A 22,788-nucleotide genomic window follows, 5' to 3' on the forward strand; every position below is an offset into this window, starting at 1 on the left:
GAGGGAGGGCGTGAAGCCTGACGCTTTCCCCGCGGGGGACGCTACGGTCGGGGAGCGTCGCCTCCGGGCGGTGGCACCGCGTGGGAGGGGTGGAGTGATTTAGGGGAGGAATTTTTAAGATAATGCAGCTGCAAGGAGACAGTGGAGGTGATGGCCAGCGAAGCGGGTACTTCCTCTGTCGCCGTAGGTCTCTACCTCGCAGCCTGTGGTCGCGTCGTGTTCGCTTGCAGGAAGCCCCCGCCTCGTTCGCGGCACACGCGCGTGCGCATACGCAGGCAGGTTGTACCGTCTCCGAGGGGTTACAGCGGCCCCTCAGTTGTGTTGTAAGCTAACTGGGAACATGGGAAGAATCAAGCAACTGCAGAACTGCCTCTGGTGAACCTCCAATTTGACTTGATTGCATTAGGGTTTTTGGAGGTCGTATGTCCTCCAGTAAGAGAGCCAAGCTGTTTTAAAATTTAGTATTAGATACGTTAGATATACCTATGTTAGAAAATGGCATATCACCACTGAGGGAGAAGTCTGGGCAGAATGCCTTCAGACCCGTGACTGTGGTATAAGTGCAAAATAGCGTAGTGAGAATTTAACTTCACCATTTGTGTCACTTCAGACAAATTTCAGATTCATACTCCTTGTCGTACAGAATCCTGTCACTTGTTTTCGTGTAAATTATGTGACAGCTGAGCTTGGAAAATGCCACAGAACTCCAACTCTTCCAATAACTGGCATGCATAGCAAGAGGCAGTGTGGTTTTGTAGTTTTAGTATGACTTCTTTCTAGGCTGCTCTCTACTAAGTATACAGGCATTTTGAAATAAAAGGGTGCATGTGTGTGCAGGTCCTCTGTCACTCGGTGTTTGTATCATTCCTGTGATTGCTGTGATGATAATGTGAAAACCCCACTGCAAATGAGCACATTATTTGCACAATCCTTGTGTTCAAACTTAGGATGAGTGCAGTTTCGTGTGCTCGTCCACTCAGCGTGCACCTGCTTGTTTTGCAGGACTGCGGAGCAGACTGTGCTAAGTTCCAGAAGAGTGAACTGGAGTACAAATTCAACAAGAAAGCCTTAGAAAGGCCCTATACCTCTAAACACTCCTGGGGAAAGACCTATGGGGAGCACAAGCGCCACTTGGAGTTTAGTCATGACCAATATAGAGAGCTCAAGAAATATGCAGAAGAGATTGGCATTTTCTTCTCAGCTTCTGGCATGGATGAGGTATGTAAGCCATACTGGAATAACGGGCAGAGTCCAGCTGTTGTGTCTATTGGTTATTACTTAGGCACGATAGTGCTTACATAAAAAGAATATTAAATATGTGTGGATGTTGAATTTCTAAACGAGGAAACTAGAGTAACTGTACTTCTGCCGGTTCACTTGTGTCTTTACGATGGTTGAGTAGATGGCTGAACATTTTGGAAGACCTGCTGTGTGTGCTGAGGTATTTATGCACAGTAAATCATGTTAGAGACGAGGCCTCGGTTGAACTCCATAAACAATCAAGGCTTTGAGAGTTTAGATCAAGACTGCAATCTGACTGCTATCCGATGTTGTCTGGTATATTGACTCCAAGCATTTCAAACTTCCCTCTGTATTTAAGCCAGATTCCTTTCTCAACTTAATCCCTATTATTTCCCTCTTTCTTTTCCTTTCTGCTGTTCACTAGATCCCAGTTGGTGTTTCGAAGCAGCAGAAATGCTTATATTCCTTTTTCTTTTAGTAATCTCATGGAAAAGGTCTCCACCTTGCCATGTTGCTCCTGGAGCATTTACTGATTTTTGTCAGTGGGCTCTTGAACAGCCAGTCACCAGCTTGTAAACCCCATGAAGCTCATATGCTGCTGCTCCCCCTTGAGAGATGTATACTTCTTTAACTCTTGCATGTTGCCTACCTCAAAATGATGTTAGTTACAATATTAACAAATGCAATGTACAATTGAAAAGTGTAAACTGGAAACATCAGGTAACAGTTAAACCTCAATATAGATCAGAGATTACAGATTGTTTTACTTTGTGGCCTAGAAAATAGAGAGAACCAAACTGGAAGAGACGCTCCAGAAGTAAGCTAGCCACTCTTGCATAAGGCAAGCACAGCAATGTCCCTGTCTTTCTGCAAGTAGCCTTACCCAGGATGGGACAAGGATGGGATTTATTTAATGTTTTAAGGTGATCTGTTCAGTGCCTCACTCTCCCTACCATCAGAGAGAATTCCCGATGTATCAGTTTAATCTCCTTTCTCATAATTTTTGTCCTGCCTCATCCAACGTAAAAGTTCATACTTTTCTTGTATCTGCTCTCTGTGTATTTGAACACCATTATCACCTCTCTCTTCCGTTTTGTATTCTCTGGACTAAACAATTTCAATTCCTTCAACCTTTTTATGCTGTCTTTTCTAGTCCTCTGGCCATTCTCACTGCTTCTATCAACTTACTGTCCTATTGACCAAAATCCTTGAATTGCTGTGCCCCAGCTGAGATGGTACAAGCACCAAATGCCATAAAAAATTACTTCAGATGTCTGACAGACAAAAAGGTGTTTTGCATGTATTGCAATAGCCTGATGCCATGGACTCAGAAATAGATCTGTGAAAAGAGGATGTTGTGATGTTTCTTTTATTGTTATCTTCATGTCTAGGAAAAAGAGTAATTAAATCCAGTAGTCTTGGACTTCCATATCTGGGATCTTTAAAGACCCATATGCCTTTGGAGAGAGGAAAAAATCACACTTTCTTTGATGTTAAAACCTCTAGCTTCTAAAGGCTATAGTGCAATGCAGAACACCTTTCATATGCAGCAGTTAAGATCACTTTCTACCTCTGGATTCCCTCTGTTTCTCAAGATGCTGTGCTCCTTTGTGTGTGGCCTCATCAGCTAATTAACAGTACTGATACATGTTTGTGCCTTCTTTTTTGAACAGTAATTGCATTACACAGCTCCTAAGATTTCTGGTGGCATTTCTGCAGGACATGGCTTTGGAACTTATGGCAAACACCGCATAAATTGACGTAATAAGTCCTTGAGAATACACTGACTTCTGTAAATTGAACATAATCTCTGGAACTCCAGCTACATCGAAGATGTTAAATTGTGTGTTTAACTATATGAGGAAATCAATGAAGTGATGTGTGAAGTAAATATAAAGGTTATGAGTAATACCTTTATCTACTCTGTTCCAGTGTGCGCTGGAGACAAAACAGGAGACAAAACAGGATCCCATTAAGCCACTCCCTTTAATGTTGTCCCTATTATTTGAGATTACTTCCTGTTCCTTGAATCCCTTACAGAAAAGCTGCCAATTTTCAAGATACTTACCTAATGAAGAGTGGCTTTAGATAATGAGGTCTATCTGTCATACTTCATTTTGTGCAATCTCCTGAGATTAGATCTGTGTCTTTTTAATATAGTGTATTAATTGTCTGCATGCACAATGCATCTTAGTGAATAAACTACATTAAAGAGTTTATTTATAATAATAAATTTTTTCTCTTTTTGGGCACTTTTTTTCAGGTGCTTATTCAATATACTCATATAGTTTTTCAGAGTGACAGATCTATTCAGGAAAACTACCTGTAGTTTTAAACACACTGTGTGTGGTTTAGTATTTCTGACCTGCAGGAAGTATGTGGCAGGAAGACTGCCTGCATGCCTGCAGTACATTTCTTCTTCAACAGGCAAGCTCTCATCTGCACGTAGCTGCTGTCTCTGGTAGTGCCCCAAAAAAATGCAAGAATGCTGTGGCCCACAAGCTCATCTTGAAGTTAGAGGAGCAGTGGAGCTCATCTGTACTAAGCAGCTGTACCTACAGCTGGCTTGACCAGCTATGGCTAGGAGACCAAAGAGACTGCCTTGAGACAGGGCAAAAACCTGTGGAAAATCTGCTTTTGTAATAGAAGTATAAAAGAATAATTCTTCACCTGGAGGGAAGTCAGAAACTAGTATCCTTTGAATAGTAAATGTTATTTCAGGAGCAGTGTATTTTGGCGGGATATATATATGACCTATTTGATTAAGCTTTGGCTTTGCTATTTTGAAGCAAATACTCCCAGCATGGTAGTTCTTTATCTTTGATTCAGCTGAAGTGGTGTGTTAAAATGCAGTGATTTCTTTTCCTTGTAGATGGCTGTGGAATTTCTACATGAACTGGACGTTCCATTTTTCAAAGTAGGATCAGGAGATACAAACAATTTTCCATATTTGGAAAAGACTGCAAAGAAAGGTAAGCATTTTCTTTTGAGCTGTCTTGGTAAACATCGCTGTCTCTCAGTAGATCAGTTACTAGATCTTTCTTCCAACTGATTTTGGAAAAAAAATCTAAAGTACATTTAGAAGAAAATCACCCTTAGACTTGGGGGGAAAAAAGGTTCACCCAGCTTCCTTTTCTACTGAATTCATTTACTTCAAGAATTTAATTTCATCTTGTGTAGCTTTCGTACAGACCTAGGACAAAACATGTGCATGTTTTCTAATGGCTAGGTCGCCCAATGGTGATTTCCAGTGGGATGCAGTCGATGAACACAATGCATCAGGTTTATCAGATTGTGAAGCCCATCAATCCAAACTTCTGCTTCCTGCAATGCACCAGTGCATACCCTCTTCAGCCAGAGGATGTCAATCTCCGTGTTATATCGGTCAGTGAGTAACCCAGAGTGTGCCATGGGTAGGGTACCAGAGAAGGGGGAGAGAGAGAGAGAGAGAGAGATTTCCAGGTCTTAGGCATGCTGGAATTTGCTTGTGAGAAGTTAAAAGATGTATCATGTTCCTCTAATTCATGCAAGTCTTGAAGTAAAAATTCTGGTTGGATCCTCTTTTAGCAGAACTCAGCTTTGAGAACTATGATAAAAGATATTACTGGAGTATTCACAATTAAACAGAGGAAAACATGACATACGGTTAACAGGTTAACCCTGTGCTTTGTAGTGCAAAGAAAAATTATGTAGACTGTTACCATTATGAAGGTGCATGGAATTGAGAACATAATTCTAAATAGGGGGCTAGACTAGAAACTTTTGTTAAAAATGCTTCATGTGAATATCGGAGCAAGGAAGAAAATGGCCCTTGTATAGTTTCCTTTGCTGAAAATATTACTTGGATACGCCTCATAATGATGCAAGAAAAATTTCCCAGATTGGCCAGTGTTCAAGCACTTGCCTAGCTTTATGCACACGTAGTATATTATTTTTAGTAGAACAGGACAGGGCTGCATTTAATTGCCTTTAGGATTGGGTGACTGTCCCCTATGTATGGTTGAAAGGATTGCTTCAGATTTTAAATATGGGGATGAAGAAATCTGCTTTGGATACAGGTTAAGTTTAACCAGTCTACTGGGTTCTTGGATGAAAATAGAGCACTATTCTGTTACTGTAACTTACAGTGATGTAGGCTTTGAAGACCTTGAAGACTACAACTGAATTAAAAGGAAAAGCGTAAGACAAGTTGTAGAATAGAACATACCTCCTTTTCCTTGTCAGTATGGATAGTCCTGGTGAAATTCTTAAAACATGACAGTCAGTAATGTGGTGTGACTTGTTAAATATAAAAAAAATTCATTCTCGGCATAACCAACTGCTTGTTTTGTGGCACAGTAATTGTCCATGGTTTTTATTGCAGTTATCACTGTTAAATTTGCTTTGTCTTTGAAATTGCTACCTTGGTAATTCAGACTAACTCTGGTATGATTCAAGGCGTATCAGTCAGCTTTTCCTGATATCCCCATTGGCTATTCGGGGCATGAAACTGGCATAGCCATTTCAGTGGCAGCTGTTGCTATGGGTGCTAAAGTAGTGGAACGCCATGTGACTCTCGACAAAACATGGAAAGGAAGTGACCACCAAGCATCCCTGGAGCCAAATGAACTGGCAGAGTTAGTGAAAGCCATCCGTACTGTGGAAAAAGCAATGGGTTCTCCAGTCAAACAACTCTTGCCCTGTGAAATGGCTTGCAATGAAAAGGTAACTTTTGCTTGTGATTCATGTATAGCTGAAACTTATTTAGACCTATAGCTAATAACTCTATATTCAGAAAAATAGCTTGCTGATTGTTCATTGCACTAGTGTTTCTGCATCTGCACTCAAAAATTTCTGCTACTAAAGCATTTATGCTTTGCACACAGTAACGTTAGTGTAGATCTGTCATTTTCTATAAGCTGCTATTTGTGCCAGTCAGTAACTATTTTTACCGAAGTATAATGTTGGCAATTTTGAGTAAATGGAGTTCTATGTATATCATCCAGTGGTTAACGAAGTTGAGTAGAATCACAGAATCATTTAGGTTGGAAAAGACCCTTAACATCATCGAGTCCAACTGTAAACCTAACACTGCAAAGTCCACCACTAAACCATGTCCCTAAGCACCACATCTGCGTGCCTTTTAAATACCTCCAGGGATGGTGACTCAACCACTTCCCTGGGCAGCCTCTTCCAACGCTTGACAACCTCCCCTGGCACAACTTGAGGCTGTTTCCTCTTGTCGTGTCACTTGTTACTTGGGAGAAGAGACCGACACCCACCTTGCTGCAGCCTCCTTTCAGGTAGTTGTAGAGAGCAATGAGGTCTCCCCTCAGCCTCCTTTTCTCCAGGCTAAACAACCCCAGTTCCCTCAGCCGCTCCTCATAAGACTTGTGCTCTAGACCCTTCACCAGCTTCATTGCTGTTCTTTGGATACACTCCAGCACTCAATGTCTTTGTTGTAGTGCGGGGCCCAAAACTGAACACAGTATTTGAGGTGGGGCCTCACCTGTGCCAAGTACAAACTATTCGGTAATAGTAATAGAAGTAATAAGTCTCTGTGACTGTATATGAGCTGCTTTTACACTAAACTAGACTACTAGTCAGTCTAATCAGATTCCCTCCATTCTGATTCTGAAAAATTCCAGTGAGCCGTTTATCTGATTTCAGAAAGGGTCTGGATGTTCCCAGCAGCCTAGTTACAGTGAAGGTTTCCAGGCTAACTCAACCTTCATTTGGAATAAGAAGTAATGGGGGGGCAGTTCCACACAACCAGTTCCCAAGTAACTCCAGAATGTTTTTTAGCCTTTTTTGGTATACTAAGGCTAGGAATGTGTTTGACTTAAACTTTTCTTATTTCTCCCCTGTAGCTCGGAAAGTCTGTTGTGGCGAAAGTAACAATTCCTGAAGGTGCAGTACTGACACTTGACATGCTGACAGTGAAGGTGGGAGAGCCTAAGGGATTTCCCCCAGAAGCCATCTTCGATCTGGTGGGCCAGAAGGTTAAAAAACATATCGAAGAAGATGAAACCATCACTGAGCAAGCAGTGGAAAATCATGTCAAAAAAGTGAAGTGCTAAACCGAAGCATTCCATTCCATGACATTTCATGATGTAGTACTGCACTACTGCACAACATATTTAAGTATAGCGGCATGGTAGAATTAGAAGAAAGGGTTGTAATTGTGAGGATCCAAGCAGGTTAGAATTTTCAGGTTCTCATTAGCAGGAAGTTTCTGCAGCAACTGGGTATAAATTAGGAAGATTATTAGAAATTAGGAATTTTATTAGAAACCGTATAGCATTGTGTCTAGAAAATACCATGCTCCTCCTTTCTCCATTCCACTTAACCTAGATTAATTTGGAGTTTTGCCAAATCTAAGATAACAGTCTGCTGCTTTCCAGCTTCCCTTTTCTGGTAATACACTAAATGACAATAACTTTGTCTAAACTCTGAATTGTTCTAACACCATGTCTTTTGATGTTCCTCTTTTTTCTGCCGTTTTTGTCACCCCTGTGATAACAGGATGCTAGTTGAATGCAGATAAGTGAAAGTTTACATACACTGAACAGAAAACTCACAGGCAACCTGATGGATTTTTCTCAAGATGAAAGCCTTGAGATAAAAAGTCTCAAGATAAAGCAGTAGGTTGCAGGAATCTGCACTCGGGGGGAAAAGGAGCTCCTTGAGAAAGCTGGGTTCTCAAGAGAAAGTACCAAGAAAGGAAGCAAATTGGATATGTAGAAAGGTCCCATTTAAGGGGCAAGAGAAAGCCCTTTTCTACTTTTTTGTGAACTGAAAGGCAAGAGGGCAAGCCAGACGCATTAAGGGGGGAAAAAACAGACCTGAGCTGGATCAGTGGAAATAAACTTTAACCTATGCTTCAAAAAAATGTCAACAGCATCTATTGTGAGCTGAGTGAAGCCTGGAATCTTAAGTCAATTTTGCAGTGCATTTGGATACCTCTATTTGTACCTGGGGCCAGCTTCTCGGGGAGGAAGCCAAACGCTAGTGAAGATTCAGCAGCCTTCTTCCTGTACTAACAATCAAATACACTGGATGGCGTTTTTTCCCCCGACACTGGTGTTTGATGCAGCTGAGGCTCGCTGCTTGACTAGATCACATCACTATGCTTCAGCATGATGGTCAGTGCTCCTGTTGTGTGCTCCATTCTTGCATCACAGCTTCTCACTTTTCCAGTAAGAAATGCAGTCCCACTCCTCTCAGCTTGCTGCTCTTTTTGTCCAGGAAGGAGCCATGTGGCAGCAGCTGCAAACCAGGCATCCCTAAATTAGCTTGGTTAGCACAGAACTGCTTTGGTGTAATTCATCTGCATTTTTCTGTGATGGAATCATTTACTAGTGATGGTTATTTGGAACTTGCTACCTCTTGTCATGAGTTGGTGATGTTATCTTGAATTTGGTGGTGGTGTTTCTGTACTTCTGAGCTGTTTATTTTCAAAATGTTTACCCTTCTGCAATTCTGAGGAAACCATATTTGTAGCTTTAAACTGGGAAGGAGACAGTCTTTGAATCATGTGCTTGACCGTATGTGAGCTCTGATTGATGCAATATGCTTGCCTTACATTAAGAAACTGCTCAATTGTTAAAAGACTTTTTTAATTTCAATTTTGAAAAATAAATTTGGCTTATAAAACAAGCTGTTGTTTTTGCGTTTCAGCCTATGGTCAGACCTTGCCTTTGCCAGCACTGGTGATGATTCCAGGGCCTTTAGTATCTGAACCCTGTAAGATTACCTGACCTGCTTCAAGTAGCAGTGGCTCTTCACTCCAGCAGGGCTGGTCCTAAGTGCTGCTGTAAACATAGGCTCCAAAAATTTCCAGGACTTTAATTAATGTATTGGGAAAAAAAAAAATTATCCCTATACAGAAATTTGCAAGCTCTCTCTCCTAGTTTTATGTGAGCATACCTTTATCCAGTAGCAGTTAAAAGAGCCTTTGCAAATAGGACACAAATAAATTAAGCACAAGTGCCCCACTGATACAGTGTTTTTACTGCACCTGTTGGGTCCTCCATGCATTTCATCTACTGGGGGTGGTACACAACTGTTTCTTGTGCTTCCACTCTTTGTGGGAACATGGCCACCCAGAAGCCGAGTTTGGAGTCTGTCTCAAGTAAAACCAGCTAATGGCTATCAAGTGTGGCTACAGAAGCTCCTACTTCAGTTTTACTTGAAGGGACGTTTCCAAGTTGGTGCCAGTCTTTGATTTTTCTGAGATGACACTTAAGTATGAACTAGGTCGCTTAGTGCATTTATTATATCCAAATCTGACCTTGTCAGCTATAACACTATGCAATATAAGAACTTGAAGCTTGAACCGAACTAAACCTATTACCATGCACAACTGCAGCCTCCCCAGGCAGATGAGGGGAGGGAGTTCATAAAAAAAGATGGCAATATCCAGGTTCTAATCTGAGTTGTAATAGGCTTTTTTCAACCAGACTTTTTCCATTTTGCAAGTTGAAAAAAAGTACAAAAAATACTACATATGGCACTTTAGGTGGTACATCAACATAATTTATAAAAGTCAGATAACCTTCCCCCATTGAAAAATACATATACATTAAAAATTAGTTGATTTTCTTGAACTTAACTGTTACCTTCTCAAAGCATCACAGTTACAACTTTCATATGACAGAGATTAATTCACGTAGATCACTGCTAAAGTGGCTTTCATAGTAAAAGCATGAAATAGTAGGCTTTATTTTGCTTCGTTCCTTATGTTAGTTTGCATATTCCAATGGACCCTTCCCAGAGCCTCAAGGCTGGGTAAACTGGTTCTGTGAACTTGCAGCGGAAGGTGTGCAAATGAGCCATGCCATCAGTAACGCTATAGAATGAAAGGATTCCTGCTTCATAATCCAGAAAAATGCCAATGCGATCAGGATCATCTTCTATCAGGATGGGGATTCTCTCGCCCTTGTGAAATGCCCAGTATTCAAAATCAAACTTCTTAAGGCACCAAGATGCTCTATTCCAGCCCAGTCGACAGGTTTCAGAATCTCCTTTCCTGCCAATGGAAGGGTAGGCTGCGCCAATCCACCATCCTGCTCCGGCATGAAGCAGGTCAACTTCCCAGTAATGGCTCCCAGAGAGGAATGCATCTCTGCTTAGCACTTGCCATAATTTATTGAATCTCTGGGGACCACAAGGGTAAAATATTCTCCTCCAATTACAGCTGACTACAAGACGGTCATCAGACAATTTCAGCCTTGGGTGAAGGCTGTCATAGTCCCAGGTTGGCGATCTTGCATCTGCAGTCAAAACCATAAACATACTTACTACATTTAGCGTTACTCTTGAAAAAAGTCCAAGTTATAAAAAAACCTGCAAAGAAGCCCTCAGCTGGCAGTGTCTCGTAACCTGCCGCTTTGCAAGGAAAAAAACTGACATTTTTTTAATAGAAAGCAGTGCGCTATTTATATGCACTGATGCTTTAAAGTTCCATAGGCTTTAAAGCAGGTCAGTATATGCATGGTTCACAAATGAGAAGATTAACACAGCTACACTGAGAGTTTCTGCTCTATGCAGAATAGCTGGAGACTTCTCGTGGGATTACAGCCTAAGGGTTTTAGAGAGCACTGGAGCGGATTCTTGGGTTGTGAGATCCCATTCCACTGAAATCCCATTTGAAGATGCACTCGGAGTCTGTTTCTCATAGAGGCACCACAGCTCTGAGCAGCAGCATTGTGTACATTGCAAAGGAACAACTTGCCAGCTCCCAGAGGATTTACAGCAGTTCACCTAACCTGACATTTAAAAAAGAAAAATCACAGTCTGAAACTACACCCTAGAAATCACTGTCTTACTCAGCAGCAGCTTAGAATATTTTAACCATGAAGCAGCTGTCGCAGGACTGGAAATCACAAAGCCAGGAAAAAAAAAATCTATAATCAAATTAAACAAGTTTGAAATGACACAGTCACACAGGACAGGTCAAAAAGCTACAGGATTTTTAAGATGAGATTTTTCTCTGAAGATACTGTCCTACAATTTCAATATTGAATTGCTGCATGTCACAAAAGTTTTCGTAATATACTCTCAGTAATTTACTGTGTTAGCATGTGTTTTCTGATTTCATGTTCTAGAAATAACCAAGATACTCCCTTTGAAGACAGGATCTGGCATCCTTAAACAATTCCCTTCACTCTTTCTGTCAAGCCTGATAAAACCCGTGTCAGAGTTGGGTACCTAAAAGAACATACATTGTTATGAATTACAGTACTGTCTAGAGTACTGGCGATAAGATGTAAACTTAACTTGTCTCTTAAAACTATTCCAAACAGGGAGCACATCTTTTTTTCCTTGTAAATGAAGAAAACAAAGTGTAACAATACATACAGATGAGAACTGAACAGCAATATACTTGCAATGAAAACTGGCTGCATCGTATTTCACGCAGTTCATAGCTGGTTTTTTTGACTGAATGTGATCTTAATCTTAGTCTAGATAAACTTTGAAGCTTAGATGTTTTAAATGCCAGATGACAAATACATTTAATATCCTGAAGCTGCTTTTCAGAGTGAGTAAATTCCTTTTTAAATGAAAGTTAGGGAAAAAAGTGTTTATAATATTTTAAAATCCAGACTGCTTTGATTTCTCTGCAGTGTTGCATATCTGAACTACATGTTTGGACCTGTGATCTCATAGAGTACAGTCTTTCACTGTGCTTTACAGGCAGCATAGTACTAAATGGACACAAAACTGGGCAACAGACGCATTCAAACAAGAACTTCAATATTTTCCTTGCTCTTCAGTGTTGAACTTAGAAATGAAAGGTAATTATTGAATAGGTACTGTATGAGACAAATCTGTCTTTGCAACTGAATTAAATTTGTTGCTCACTTGACTGTGTTGCTATTTCCTCTCCTATGATGTTCTCACATAGAACCCTCTCCCATAAATTAAGTATGTCTAGCCTGGGCTAGCTGGCATATTCCATAGTCTAAAGCCCAGAAGCTGTTTACATTCAGGCTGGAATCCTCCCCTCTGCCATCAGAGCAATGCATAAACCACTCCACTCCACTCCACTCCACTCCACTCCACTCCACTCCATTCTCTGTTGGTCCTCTGTTACTCTCCCACAATTTCCTGCCACGAGCAGGGAAGGCTAAGTAAGGTCTCCCACAATTCACTGTGAAAGAGCACAGACATCTTGCATTAAGTCAGGGTCCATTCACCACACAGTTAATTGCAACAAAGACTTACCCTCTATACTTGTCTGTAATGTTTCAGAAAAGAAAGTAGTAACACCTGCGTTATGACTGTAAGATACAGCTGGACCCCACATGTCCTCCTTGCCTTGCTGTGGCCCCTAACATCAGGTGTGTTTAAAATGCACGAACCAGTGATGCACCATTATTGTTTTTTTTATACACAGAGCCTTACTAACAGATCATCTTCATCTGGGTAGGATCACTGCACACACCTGGGTACCATAAAGGAAGCAGTTCATTTGAGGCAAAGACATGTGGAAAGAGTTGCTGATGTGTGAAATGCATGTCATGGTGCTAGAGAGCCCACTGCTGATATTCTGTCCCCTACAATCTGCACCTGTATGCTGCAAAAAAATGGAGAAGCAAATAGCACTGTACATGCAGTTAGTGTTAACTGAAGCATCACCATTTTCGAAACAAAAAGAAAGCCTTTATGATTTTAATTTTGGTATTATGTCTGTAAACTGTGTTAAAACTTCCAAAAGCGTACAACTACAGGGGTACATCTCACACATGCAACATCTTATTGCTGTGATCTCCAACTAGACTTTAGCCAGAAAACCTAGTATTGGCATTCATGTGGTCTGAATAGGTCCTAAGTCATATCTGTGTGCACAGTCGGTGACAAAAGACAGGAAACAGGAATTATTCCTGTAGGCAAAACAGTGCTACAGGATTCTATCATCTTGTGAATGACTGACTGTCATAAGTCTTTGTTCCAAGTCACTTCTAGCAGGTAAACAATGGGGATGCTAAGTTTGTACAGAAGACAGGTGGCATCGAGACCAAAAGACACATGAAGTAGGGAGGATTTCAAAGGCCTGGCTTCAGTGTCTGCTTTTTCCAGTAAGCACCTGAAAAGCTGTGCAAGTAAGTAGTTATGTCTGTCAGTCAAATTTAACTGAAAATCTAGATTTTTCGTAAAATGCATCACTACTAAATCTCAAGCAAATGGAAATACCTCCACTGCTTTAAAAAAAGGACAAAAACACAAGGACCAAACTGCATCCAGGCGCTAATGTTTGGAAGCATAAATATGAATTTGACTAGAAAAATAACGCAAAATAGCTAGAGTTGTTTGGATTATTGAAGGACTGCAATTCTTCCACTTCTCCTAAGTGATGAAAATCCTAAGTGACTTTAAGTCCAAGTATTTATGACCGGGGTTTGTCAATTTCACTGGCCTATGAGCAGCTACATGTCTTCCTTAATGAGGTGGTTTCTCATATTTAGCTTTAACAGAGTTGAGAAATTGTCTTTTCAGCCCCTAAAGTGACTGCTCACATGTGAAGCAAATACAGTGCTTTCTCCATGAATCCACCAAGAGGCAGCCTGAAGCAGATACAGATCAGCATTCCTGAAACAGAGCCTAGTTCACTGCCAGCCAAATGCCGCTGCAGTAATTTCTTAGTAGCAAGTGCTCAGTGAGGTGGACTGGCAGTCCTAGCACCTTAACAGGTTCTGGTTACAAAGTGGCTGACTCAATCTGGATCCTGCAGCACAGAAGTGATCCAAGTGGGAAAGACCCATGACATTACAGCCAAGAAGACAGACTTTGCTCATTGCATTCCTGATTCTTAACAGCTGCTGCATTTGTAAGTGAAACACCTGGTTGCTCATCTCCAGTTGAGATCATCTGTTTGGAATGAAAAAGTTGCAGTGTTTGGACTTAGAAGCTCACTCAGCAGAGCACAGAAACAAGACAAGGTAACAACACTGAAAAATACCCCTCTCAGAACACACCAACCTATAGGTGCCGGGACCGCATGTAACCCACTCTACCAGCACAGTAGCGTCCCTTGCCCTCCCTACTGAATAACAGCCAGAAGTCAAGTGTCCACTTGGCCACAGTCATGGCCTCCACTGGGCTGGATCCAGGACGGAAAACAGACCTTCTCTTACAACAGGCCTTTGCCACCAGGTACCAGGGAATGTTACAGCTTTGAGATTAAAAACAGCTACAGCCCTCATCTGCTGCAGGCCACATGAAATGTACGTGAGCTTCCCATCAGAGAGATGAAACAATTCACTGTACCTCTTTCCTACCAACACAAGAGGAAAGGATCACCTGTAGATTGACCCTTAACACATTACATGATGGACATAAAACTAAAGACAGACCACAATGATCTGGAGAATAGAAAAGTCTTCAAAAACTAAATTAGCCACTAGCTGATTCTCACACTGGCAGTTCTGAATAAATACAAAGTATCAAGATTTCACAGACAGAAAGTAAAATTTCTTTCCCAACCTGAGGTACAGAAAAGGGTAGTGACTTTCAGGCAGCACCGAGCACTTGTTCCTCGCAAACACTGTAAACATCAGAACCCTTTTAAGATACATTTTTAAGAGAGTGGCAGCACACATTCATTGACTGTTTCTGTGATTGAGCCGTAAGTGTTCGGAGTGCTTCTAACTTTTGTTCAACCATACTTACGTTTTAAGAAAAGCAACCGATCAACAGGAGACATGGTTTTCAACACTGTTCCAGGCTCCTTCTTTGCAGTGGCATTAAGACTACTGAAAACATCTGGGCAGAGATGAAAAGGGACAGTTCAGGGAGTCTGCCAGTGGAAGAACATGGTTGTATTGTCAAGATTTTAAAAACAAAACACCATGAGCAATTTTGCTGGACAGGGTATTTGGGTTTTGCCTCTTTGGTGTGAATTCCACCCACGTCCTGGGGAAGGTCATATTGTCACATTCCATTTTCCAACTTCATGGGACAAACTGTGTTACTTTTGCTGGGGAAGGGCTACTCACTCTGTACGCTTTCAACTTTATGCTCTTTGTATAGCAGGGAGATGCTGGATCCCAGTGTTGCCAAGGAACTACACAATCAAGCACAACACCAAGTAAGCACCTCCCATTCCTCAAAAAGCACCACTCTATCAGATGAGAACAGAGTCAGGCAGCTGAAGACAACTGCAGATGCTAGCTACAGAGCACCTGCATGGTACTGTCTAGCAATTCTCCACACACCCTGCAGTGCCCTTTCAGATCTGGTCTTACAATTTTCCCCAGCACCCTGCTACACTGTTCTTGGTGGCAACCCTCAGTAAAGGGATTATTAAAATGTAGCTGGGTGAAATGTGATGGCTAGTGTTGCCCTGCTCACCTATAACTCCACAAGCGGCAGGGTTTCCCCCATGGTTATTGTCAGAGAACAGTACCCATGCCTGAAAAGCTGCTGTTTTCTCCAGCTGATTTGGTAAAAAGTCCTGCTCTTACTTACAGACCACACTTCATTTAATAGGAGAGCAAGAGAAAGCAAAATTCACAGCACTCTCCCAGGTACCTTCTTTAAGCCGGGCTTCTAATGGTTTCTGTAGAATGGACTGAAGAACTGTCATGAAGTGCTTATAATGGTTAAGTATGTGCTCAAACGAGAGAGGTATCGGATGCCACTGTTCTAACAGGCGCCTGGGCTCCTGCATTTCCTTTTCGATTTCTGTGTACTTCTGAGGGCAGAAAGCCGAATTCTCCAATTAGTAGAGACAGTGACATGAACGGACTCTTCCCTCCCACACACCAGAGAGCAAGGACAGCTCCATCACCAGGTAAACATATGGGCCATAACAGGCAAGCCTTGCTGTGTTCAGCCTGCCTATTAGCTCATTAGCCTGCCCATTAGCTGCTCCTGCCAGTGGAGCCAGGGGCTACCCCAGAGATGGAGAACCCAGCAGTCATGGTTAAAACAGGGCCCTCCAGGACACTCCAAGATGGGAATGAGTTTAACCTGGCTATGACCCTTTGTGGGAAATCCCAACAATGGGAAAATTAAACCACAGTTTTAAAAGCAATCTAAAGAATAAAATCCAGCCTCCCCCACAAAAAAAATCTCTCCAAAACCATGAAGAGCAGCTTCCCTTGTGGAGGTATGTTGCTAGCACACACAGCAGAATGCCAGGGCCATATCACTCACAACAATGCAAACTCTCAAGTCTGCTAAGTTGCAAGGATGTAAAAATGCACCACAGGCCTTCCCATGAAGAATAGCATCCTTTGGCTTGTGTCAGGGCATAGACACATGGCAACACACCCTTCCCAAGGAAGGTGAAGAAGGTCATTAGGAAAGAGAGGCTGACATTTATCTGTAGGCAAAAAGAAAAACACCGCTCCCTCCAGTAAAATGATGGCTATTGCTCAGAGTGATTAGGATCTCTTGCGATTAAAGAAATGAGACAATTTAGCCTTCCTCCTAAGGTTCCCAAGAGGGCTGCCTTTCCTCAGACCTTCATATTACACTGCACAAGGAAAGACCTGATACAGCAGTTTGTCTTCAAGATGAAGAGACATGTGTAACTCTGTTCCATATATGCTTAAAGTTAACATGAATTTCATATAGACCTGAAATCAATGCCATCGCAGGAACACCTAACAGCTCAAAAATCAGGAACAAAACTGGTTCACCAAAATACCAACAAAACGAAAATTAAAAAGCAGTGAGAAGGATGCTGCTTACATACAGAAGGATCTACAGAGGAGATCACTAGAGCAGTTTACCGGGGTTTATGAGCATAAGAGGTAGAAAGAGACCATACGATACTACCTCCAGCAACTGAACAGGATCACTTTCCTGTTGTATTTGTCTGATTCGATGTGAGAAGGTCTCCAGGGCTGCAACCTTTTCTCGACAGGACTCCAACTGCTGATCATGTGCTTCCAGGGCTTGCCGAGTCTTTTCATCAATGAAGTTTTTTGCCAGATTCTCCTCTTCTCGAAGTAGTAACTGGAGCTCTGTCACTTTGTCTGACAGCTGCCTTTTGCTCATAATGGCATGTGCCTATAGATTAAGCAGAAGAGTGTGTCCCCCGTACTCAACAGACGATAATCATTTCAGGCTTTTCTCTCCCAGGCTTTCAATGTTACATTTCGGTTGAATTTTACTGATTTGCTGCATCTCTTGAGAAATGGGTGTTTACCCCTTAAGGGAGTGCAGCCAGGATTTACCTGCTGATGCACTGGATAGAAAAGCTTGAGGGCAGATTCCAAGACACTTATTTATGCAGAAAACACTGTTTTCAGCTGGAATGTAACAGGGCTAGGTACTAACTGCTACAAGCAGCAGACCTGGTCCTTCAGGAGGACTTTGCCCCCTTTTAAAGCAAGGTAGGGACAGGGAGCTGCTAGGAAAAGAGCGCCTCCAAAAGGATGTGACATCAAACCGCAATGTGCCAAACCTCTACAGAGCTTCCTCCAGCTCTTACTGACATTTGTGTAACAGAGTTGCTTAGAGATGCTCCTTAGAGCAAAAAGCATTTCATGCTCTATAAATAAGGTGGGGCTTAGCATACATTCCCATTCTTAAGACAGAATCAACAGAGCTGTTTTTGTGTTTACTTAACTCTGAAGTCAGACTATTCAATAGTGCAATGCAACATACATCAGTGAAGCCAGAATAACATACACTGCTGGAGCTATTTACTATTCCTCTGCACAAAAATTTCAACATTATTCTTCCAGAGATGTTTGGCTGATCAGGGAGTGAGGGCCAGGCCTTTGGAGACTCCTTCCCTTTTCTCTCCCTTTGATAGTAGTATGTTGTGATGGATACAGGGAATACACTGTTTTCCTAAGAAGCAGTAGCTGTCTGGGTCTTTGAATAGCTACAGTGAAAGCAAAATGTCTCTCCTTGGAAAATGACCATCCAGTGGAGAAGCAAACCACACTTTACCTTCAGATCATTAGCAGCCTGCTCTATGCTCCTTGTATTACTGGTTTCTTGCTCCTTTCTCTCTTCGAGATCCTTCAAACACAATGCCATGAGTTCCTATACAGCAACAAAACAAAATAAAACAGTTTCATAAAACCATCTGTAAAAACTAGAAATCGGTATCCAGCTTGCTTTCCATATAGGGGACTATGTTACTGAAACACTCAGTTTATGAGGCTTATTAAGGCCAGTAGTGATGAAACACAAGGATTTCAACATTTCACCTGCTCCTGGTGGTTATACGGGTAAGATTTGGAGAGCTGTACAAATTAGTACCACCTTCATAAGAACAGGGAAACCTATGGTGAAAAAAATTTTTTGTCTTTAAATCTATGGCACTGTGCATTTCAAAACTACATGCTCATACATTTAGCAGCTGAAGGGCAGCTAACCAAGTACTTTTATTCAGAGGATCCGTGAGAGTCAAAGTCCAGTGAATGTTCAGGATGCTTCCCAGTGTACAGAAGAACAATCAGAAATACCCCACTATCACTGCAGTGATGCTGTAGTCTGAATGCCTGCAACAACAAATATTATCAGCTTGGCTGATAATCACCATATCTGTGATACTTGTGGTGTGCCCTGAGATGCACTGAACAGCACAGCAGTTAATGTTCTGCTGTGTCTAGCCCCACCGTTTCTCACCCACTGTGAGATTTCAGGCCTCTGAAATCCGGCTGTTCTCTGTCCAGCAGGCTGAACACTCTTGGTGCACTTGGTGATGCATTTTTATCATTAGTACCATGAAAGATCCAGGCAATGCAGGCCCATGCGCTCAGTGCACTAGTGTTACAACAGAGCCTCTCAGTAAATACCAGATAAGCTAGCTCTAGAGATGTAGCTGTTATCAGTGTCCTGTTCTCCAGCTGGGATCCAGTCAAAGGCATCTGCATGCACACGTACCAGCTCACTACAACATCCTCAGGTCAGCATGGCATTTAAACTCTGCAGGGTTGACAAACTGAGCATAAGCATTGCTTCATGGGCAACAGTTTGCATTTCTGACATGTGCCTCCTTTGAAGACACATGCAAATTTTCATTTGATTATGACAGAGTCAGAAGAAAATGGGCTCCCAGCAAAAGCCCATTTAGACTTCGCTTCCAGACAGCCCATCTGGAAGTCCCTTGGCACAGGCATATCCATGCAAGCAGATAAATGTTCTTGCATGGAGCAAGACACTCATGTTGTGCCATCCATTCCAGCCACAATTTTCCAGCCCTGTCCCTGAAGGACCAGAAGGTTCTGCCCCACTTGAAGATTCAGGAGTTCTACTAGGTATCAGCCTTCCTCAATTTATTCTGCAGCCTAGACCTCATTCCCTTCCTCAAAGACTGACAAAGACCACAGAGCAAAACCCAATCTTCCTTGTCTGCTAGTAAAACACATCACCACAGGCACTCATCCCCTCACAGCAGTGATCATATGCAAATACTTATGCCAGCCCCAAGCATTTCTGGTTAAGCATTACTTTCTTTATTGAGGTAAACAGAAGAGCTGCTTCCTAGCAGTGGAGACACCGTGTCTGCAACACTGGCAGGCAACCCATGTCATTCACCCTGAGGAACCAACTCCAAAAACATTCCTTTAGGGTTTGCCTGGATGCCCCAACTTAGTCAAGTGAAAACATTGTAAAAGCAAGGATTTCTGAGAGGTGTGACTCCTAGCTCCAGTCAGGCTCACAGGACACCTATCAAGTGCAAAGCATGCTGATCCTATGTCTGGCATTCAGGAGCACAGGGAGTGTCCTTCCAGATGATTTTATACAACCTTAGATCCAGGGATGAACCAGCTGATGGACCTCGCACAATGGTTCTCATCTCTTCTTAGCATCCACAGATAGGATTTGCTAAAAGCACTGAGGAAGCCTCTCACATGCTGCCTGGTTGATGTCACATCACAAGGGCTGCACAGAACAACTGCTCCCAGCAAACAAAATCACTAGTCAAAATACCATCTCTTAGGCTACATCTACTTTTCATGTTTGTGCCTGAAATCTCTGCAGCCCTAAGCCAGTAGATGTCAGCAGAGACTTCCTAGGGACAGAGTGTCACATGGGGACTAAAGTTTCTACCCTGCTCACTTCCTAGTTTGGCACAGAGACAAGTAACTAGTTATCAACAGCACCTGCTCCCCTGTGTCCAACAGACCCCCAGGGAATCAGCACAACTTGTCACTTTGTGCACTTCACCTTGGCTCAAATCAGGTTGCCACAGTACAGTACCTGCATCCACACATTGTCCTGGTGTCATGAAGGGAATGCAAACACTGTAGTGAGTTCCCCGCTGCAAGAGGGATACTTTGGATGAAAGCACACCAGCCAGCAGGAACAGTGCTCTGAATTGCTCTGACATCTTCAGTGGTCTTTCCCCTGTGCTGCCATTTACTTGTGGCCTAGTGTACTGCCCTCTGCCCTTGTATTGCTCTCTAACATGAAGTGCAATAAAATGCCAGAGGAATTTAACAAGACCTGTGCATCTGCTCACAATCTGGGGGAACTAGGAAACTTTCTAGTAACACTGCTCCAAAATACCAGAGAAGGAGTGGGAAGGAGGTATCTGAAATTGTAGAGGGAAAATAAAAGCCCCTGAAAATCAAACCTCTGTGTTACTACTTTTTAAGCCTCCCAAGCTTAGCACCACAGCACGCAGGCCTCAGCAGCTCTCCTGGTAGGCTCTCTGGAGTAAAACAAAGCACAAGCAGGAAGTATTGGGCAAGCTTGCAAAGCCTGCTGGGGCTGCTCGATGGACAGTTAAACTGGGATGAATAAAAAAATCTCAGGGAAGAATGCCTGTGCTGGCGTGTGGCTGGGATTGAGTTAATTTTCCTCATAGCAGCTCATATGGTGCTGTGTTTTAGACGTGACTATACTGTGAGTGCACAAGAGGTTGGGAGGGGACACAAGCAGGCAAGTGACCTGAACAAACAAAAGAGATATTCCACGCCATGTAATGTCATGCTCAGCAATAAGACGGAGAGGAGGGGGTTTAGGTGCGTTAGCCATCTTTTGCTCAGAAACCGGCTGGGCGTTGGCCTACCCATGGGAGGTGGTGAGCGACTGCCTTTACATCACTTGTTTTGTTTCGTTCTGTTCTCTTTCTCTCCTCTTCCACTTCTCCTTCGCTTATTAAACTATTTTTATCTCAGCCCATGAGTTTTCCCGATTCTAGTCTTCCTCTTCCCCTGTCCAGTGGGAGGGGTGAGGGAGGGGGAGTGAGCAGGCAGCTGTGTGGTGCTTAGCTGCTGTGAGAGATGGGAAGAGTTTATGTACGTCTCAAGCACTGTGGCAAAGCAGGTTGCGGTCTGCGTGGCAACGGGGGGCCGCAGGTGAACGGCACGGGACGCGGAGGGCGTGCCGGAGGCTGCGCAGTTCCGCGTTCTGATAGGCCCGGCAGGACGACGCACCACATATGGCCAGAGGTCATACAGAGTTCATTTGAGGAAGGGGCTCGCGACCACCCCCACGGTGGCGCCTGCGCAGGAGATCAGGAGTTACGTAACTCCCCGAGGGGCGTCACTGGCGCGGCCGAGAGGCGGGGACTAGACTATAAAAGGCGCCACTGCAAGCCGCCACGTGCGCGCCCACCGGCGGAGGGCCGGCGCGTCAGCAGTCGTTGTCGCGGGATCCAAGGGCGCTGACGTCCCCCTCCCCCCCCCCTTTTTTTTCCTTTTCCTCTCTTTCCTTTTCTTCTTATAAATGCCTCAAGAGAACCCACGCCACCTGCCATTATCACGCTTTCCAAGTTCAGGTTGCTTCTACCATAAATAAAACGTTTAATCGATCGTCTGGTGTCGTTTCACCTTAATTTAGCCCAGGGGAATCACGAAACCACTACAGCCCCCTGAGGTACCCAGTCTGGGTCGTAACAGCTGCCGACCTGGGTTAACCCACAACCCCTGCTCCACATCCCCAAGGAGTTGTCGGAGAACAGGCTCTCTGCATGGGACTCGCTGTGGGCTAGCAAGCTACAGCGGTGGGGGAAGGGGATAAAGAGAAATGGCTTTTCCCCGTTCCTCTGTGGCATCCGTGCTTCTGTCAAAGGTACTTCCAGCCTGGCAATGAAAACAAGTACCCCCCGGGCAACCAAGCTCCTCTGATTCCCCACACGAGGTCTGAGGAGAAAATGCTGCGGCGCGTGACCTGACAATCGATGCCACTTCCCCACTGCCCCTTGATTTATACTCCTGTTCATGCGTGTGCTTGGGGTGTGACTGGGTAACTCGCGCCCTCTCGTGCACCAACCACGTCCCCGTGCAGTGGCAGCACGCTGACCCGTCCACATGGGATTTACAAAGCGCTTGTCAAAGCACAGAAACTTTGTTCAGCTTGCCAGTACAGCCTAAAAAACTGGTGCGACAACAAAACCTGAGCTCCACAAGCCGTTCGTTAGGCAAGCAAAGCAAGGTCGAAGGCTGAAGATACTCGGCCTACTGCTCACCACACTAATACAGCTGCCACCATCTCGCCCTGGCAAAAGAAAACCCAGCTGCACAAGTCCCAGAAACGAGGAAAAAAACCGGCCAGACACACAACCAGATCAGGAAGATCGTTGCTCTAGCTCCGGGCCCCCCGCGCCATCCCCCGCCAGCTCCTGGTTACACCCCAGTCCCCTCC

At 43.4% G+C, this 22,788-nt stretch overlaps 2 protein-coding genes across 2 annotated transcripts; one reads left to right on the forward strand and one right to left on the reverse strand.

The window, feature by feature from the left end:
* Positions 1-150: 150 nt before the first annotated feature.
* Positions 151-9,018, forward strand: NANS (N-acetylneuraminic acid synthase). Its single transcript, XM_009331534.1, has 6 exons — positions 151-323; positions 948-1,218; positions 4,115-4,214; positions 4,472-4,626; positions 5,680-5,946; positions 7,092-9,018. The coding sequence occupies exons 1-6, from the start codon at positions 151-153 to the stop codon at positions 7,299-7,301; spliced, it is 1,176 nt and encodes a 391-aa protein (XP_009329809.1). The 3' UTR covers positions 7,302-9,018.
* Positions 9,019-9,649: 631 nt separating this feature from the next.
* On the reverse strand, positions 9,650-19,067 carry TRIM14 (tripartite motif containing 14). Its single transcript, XM_009331535.1, has 6 exons — positions 18,990-19,067; positions 18,136-18,231; positions 17,011-17,244; positions 15,757-15,919; positions 14,896-14,988; positions 9,650-10,496 (listed from the first exon to the last, which is right to left on the reverse strand). Exons 1-6 carry the CDS (start codon positions 19,065-19,067, stop codon positions 9,961-9,963), a joined length of 1,200 nt encoding a protein of 399 aa, XP_009329810.1. The 3' UTR covers positions 9,650-9,960.
* Between the last annotated feature and the right edge of the window lie 3,721 nt (positions 19,068-22,788).

This window comes from Pygoscelis adeliae, unplaced genomic scaffold, assembly GCF_000699105.1.
Source record: "Pygoscelis adeliae isolate BGI_AS28 unplaced genomic scaffold, ASM69910v1 Scaffold289, whole genome shotgun sequence".
NCBI classification, from domain to species: Eukaryota; Metazoa; Chordata; class Aves; order Sphenisciformes; family Spheniscidae; genus Pygoscelis; species Pygoscelis adeliae.

Coding starts and splice junctions, on each gene's coding strand:
- NANS (XM_009331534.1), top strand. CDS start 151: ATGGCCAGCGAAGCGGGTACTTCCTCTGTCGCCGTAGGTCTCTACCTC. Junction 1,219..4,114: donor CAGCTTCTGGCATGGATGAG/GTATGTAAGCCA, acceptor TTTTCCTTGTAG/ATGGCTGTGGAATTTCTACA. Junction 5,947..7,091: donor AAATGGCTTGCAATGAAAAG/GTAACTTTTGCT, acceptor TCTCCCCTGTAG/CTCGGAAAGTCTGTTGTGGC.
- TRIM14 (XM_009331535.1), bottom strand. CDS start 19,067: ATGCAGATGCCTTTGACTGGATCCCAGCTGGAGAACAGGACACTGATA. Junction 17,245..18,135: donor AGGCTGCTAATGATCTGAAG/GTAAAGTGTGGT, acceptor CTTAATCTATAG/GCACATGCCATTATGAGCAA. Junction 15,920..17,010: donor ATCCTGTTCAGTTGCTGGAG/GTAGTATCGTAT, acceptor TTCTGCCCTCAG/AAGTACACAGAAATCGAAAA.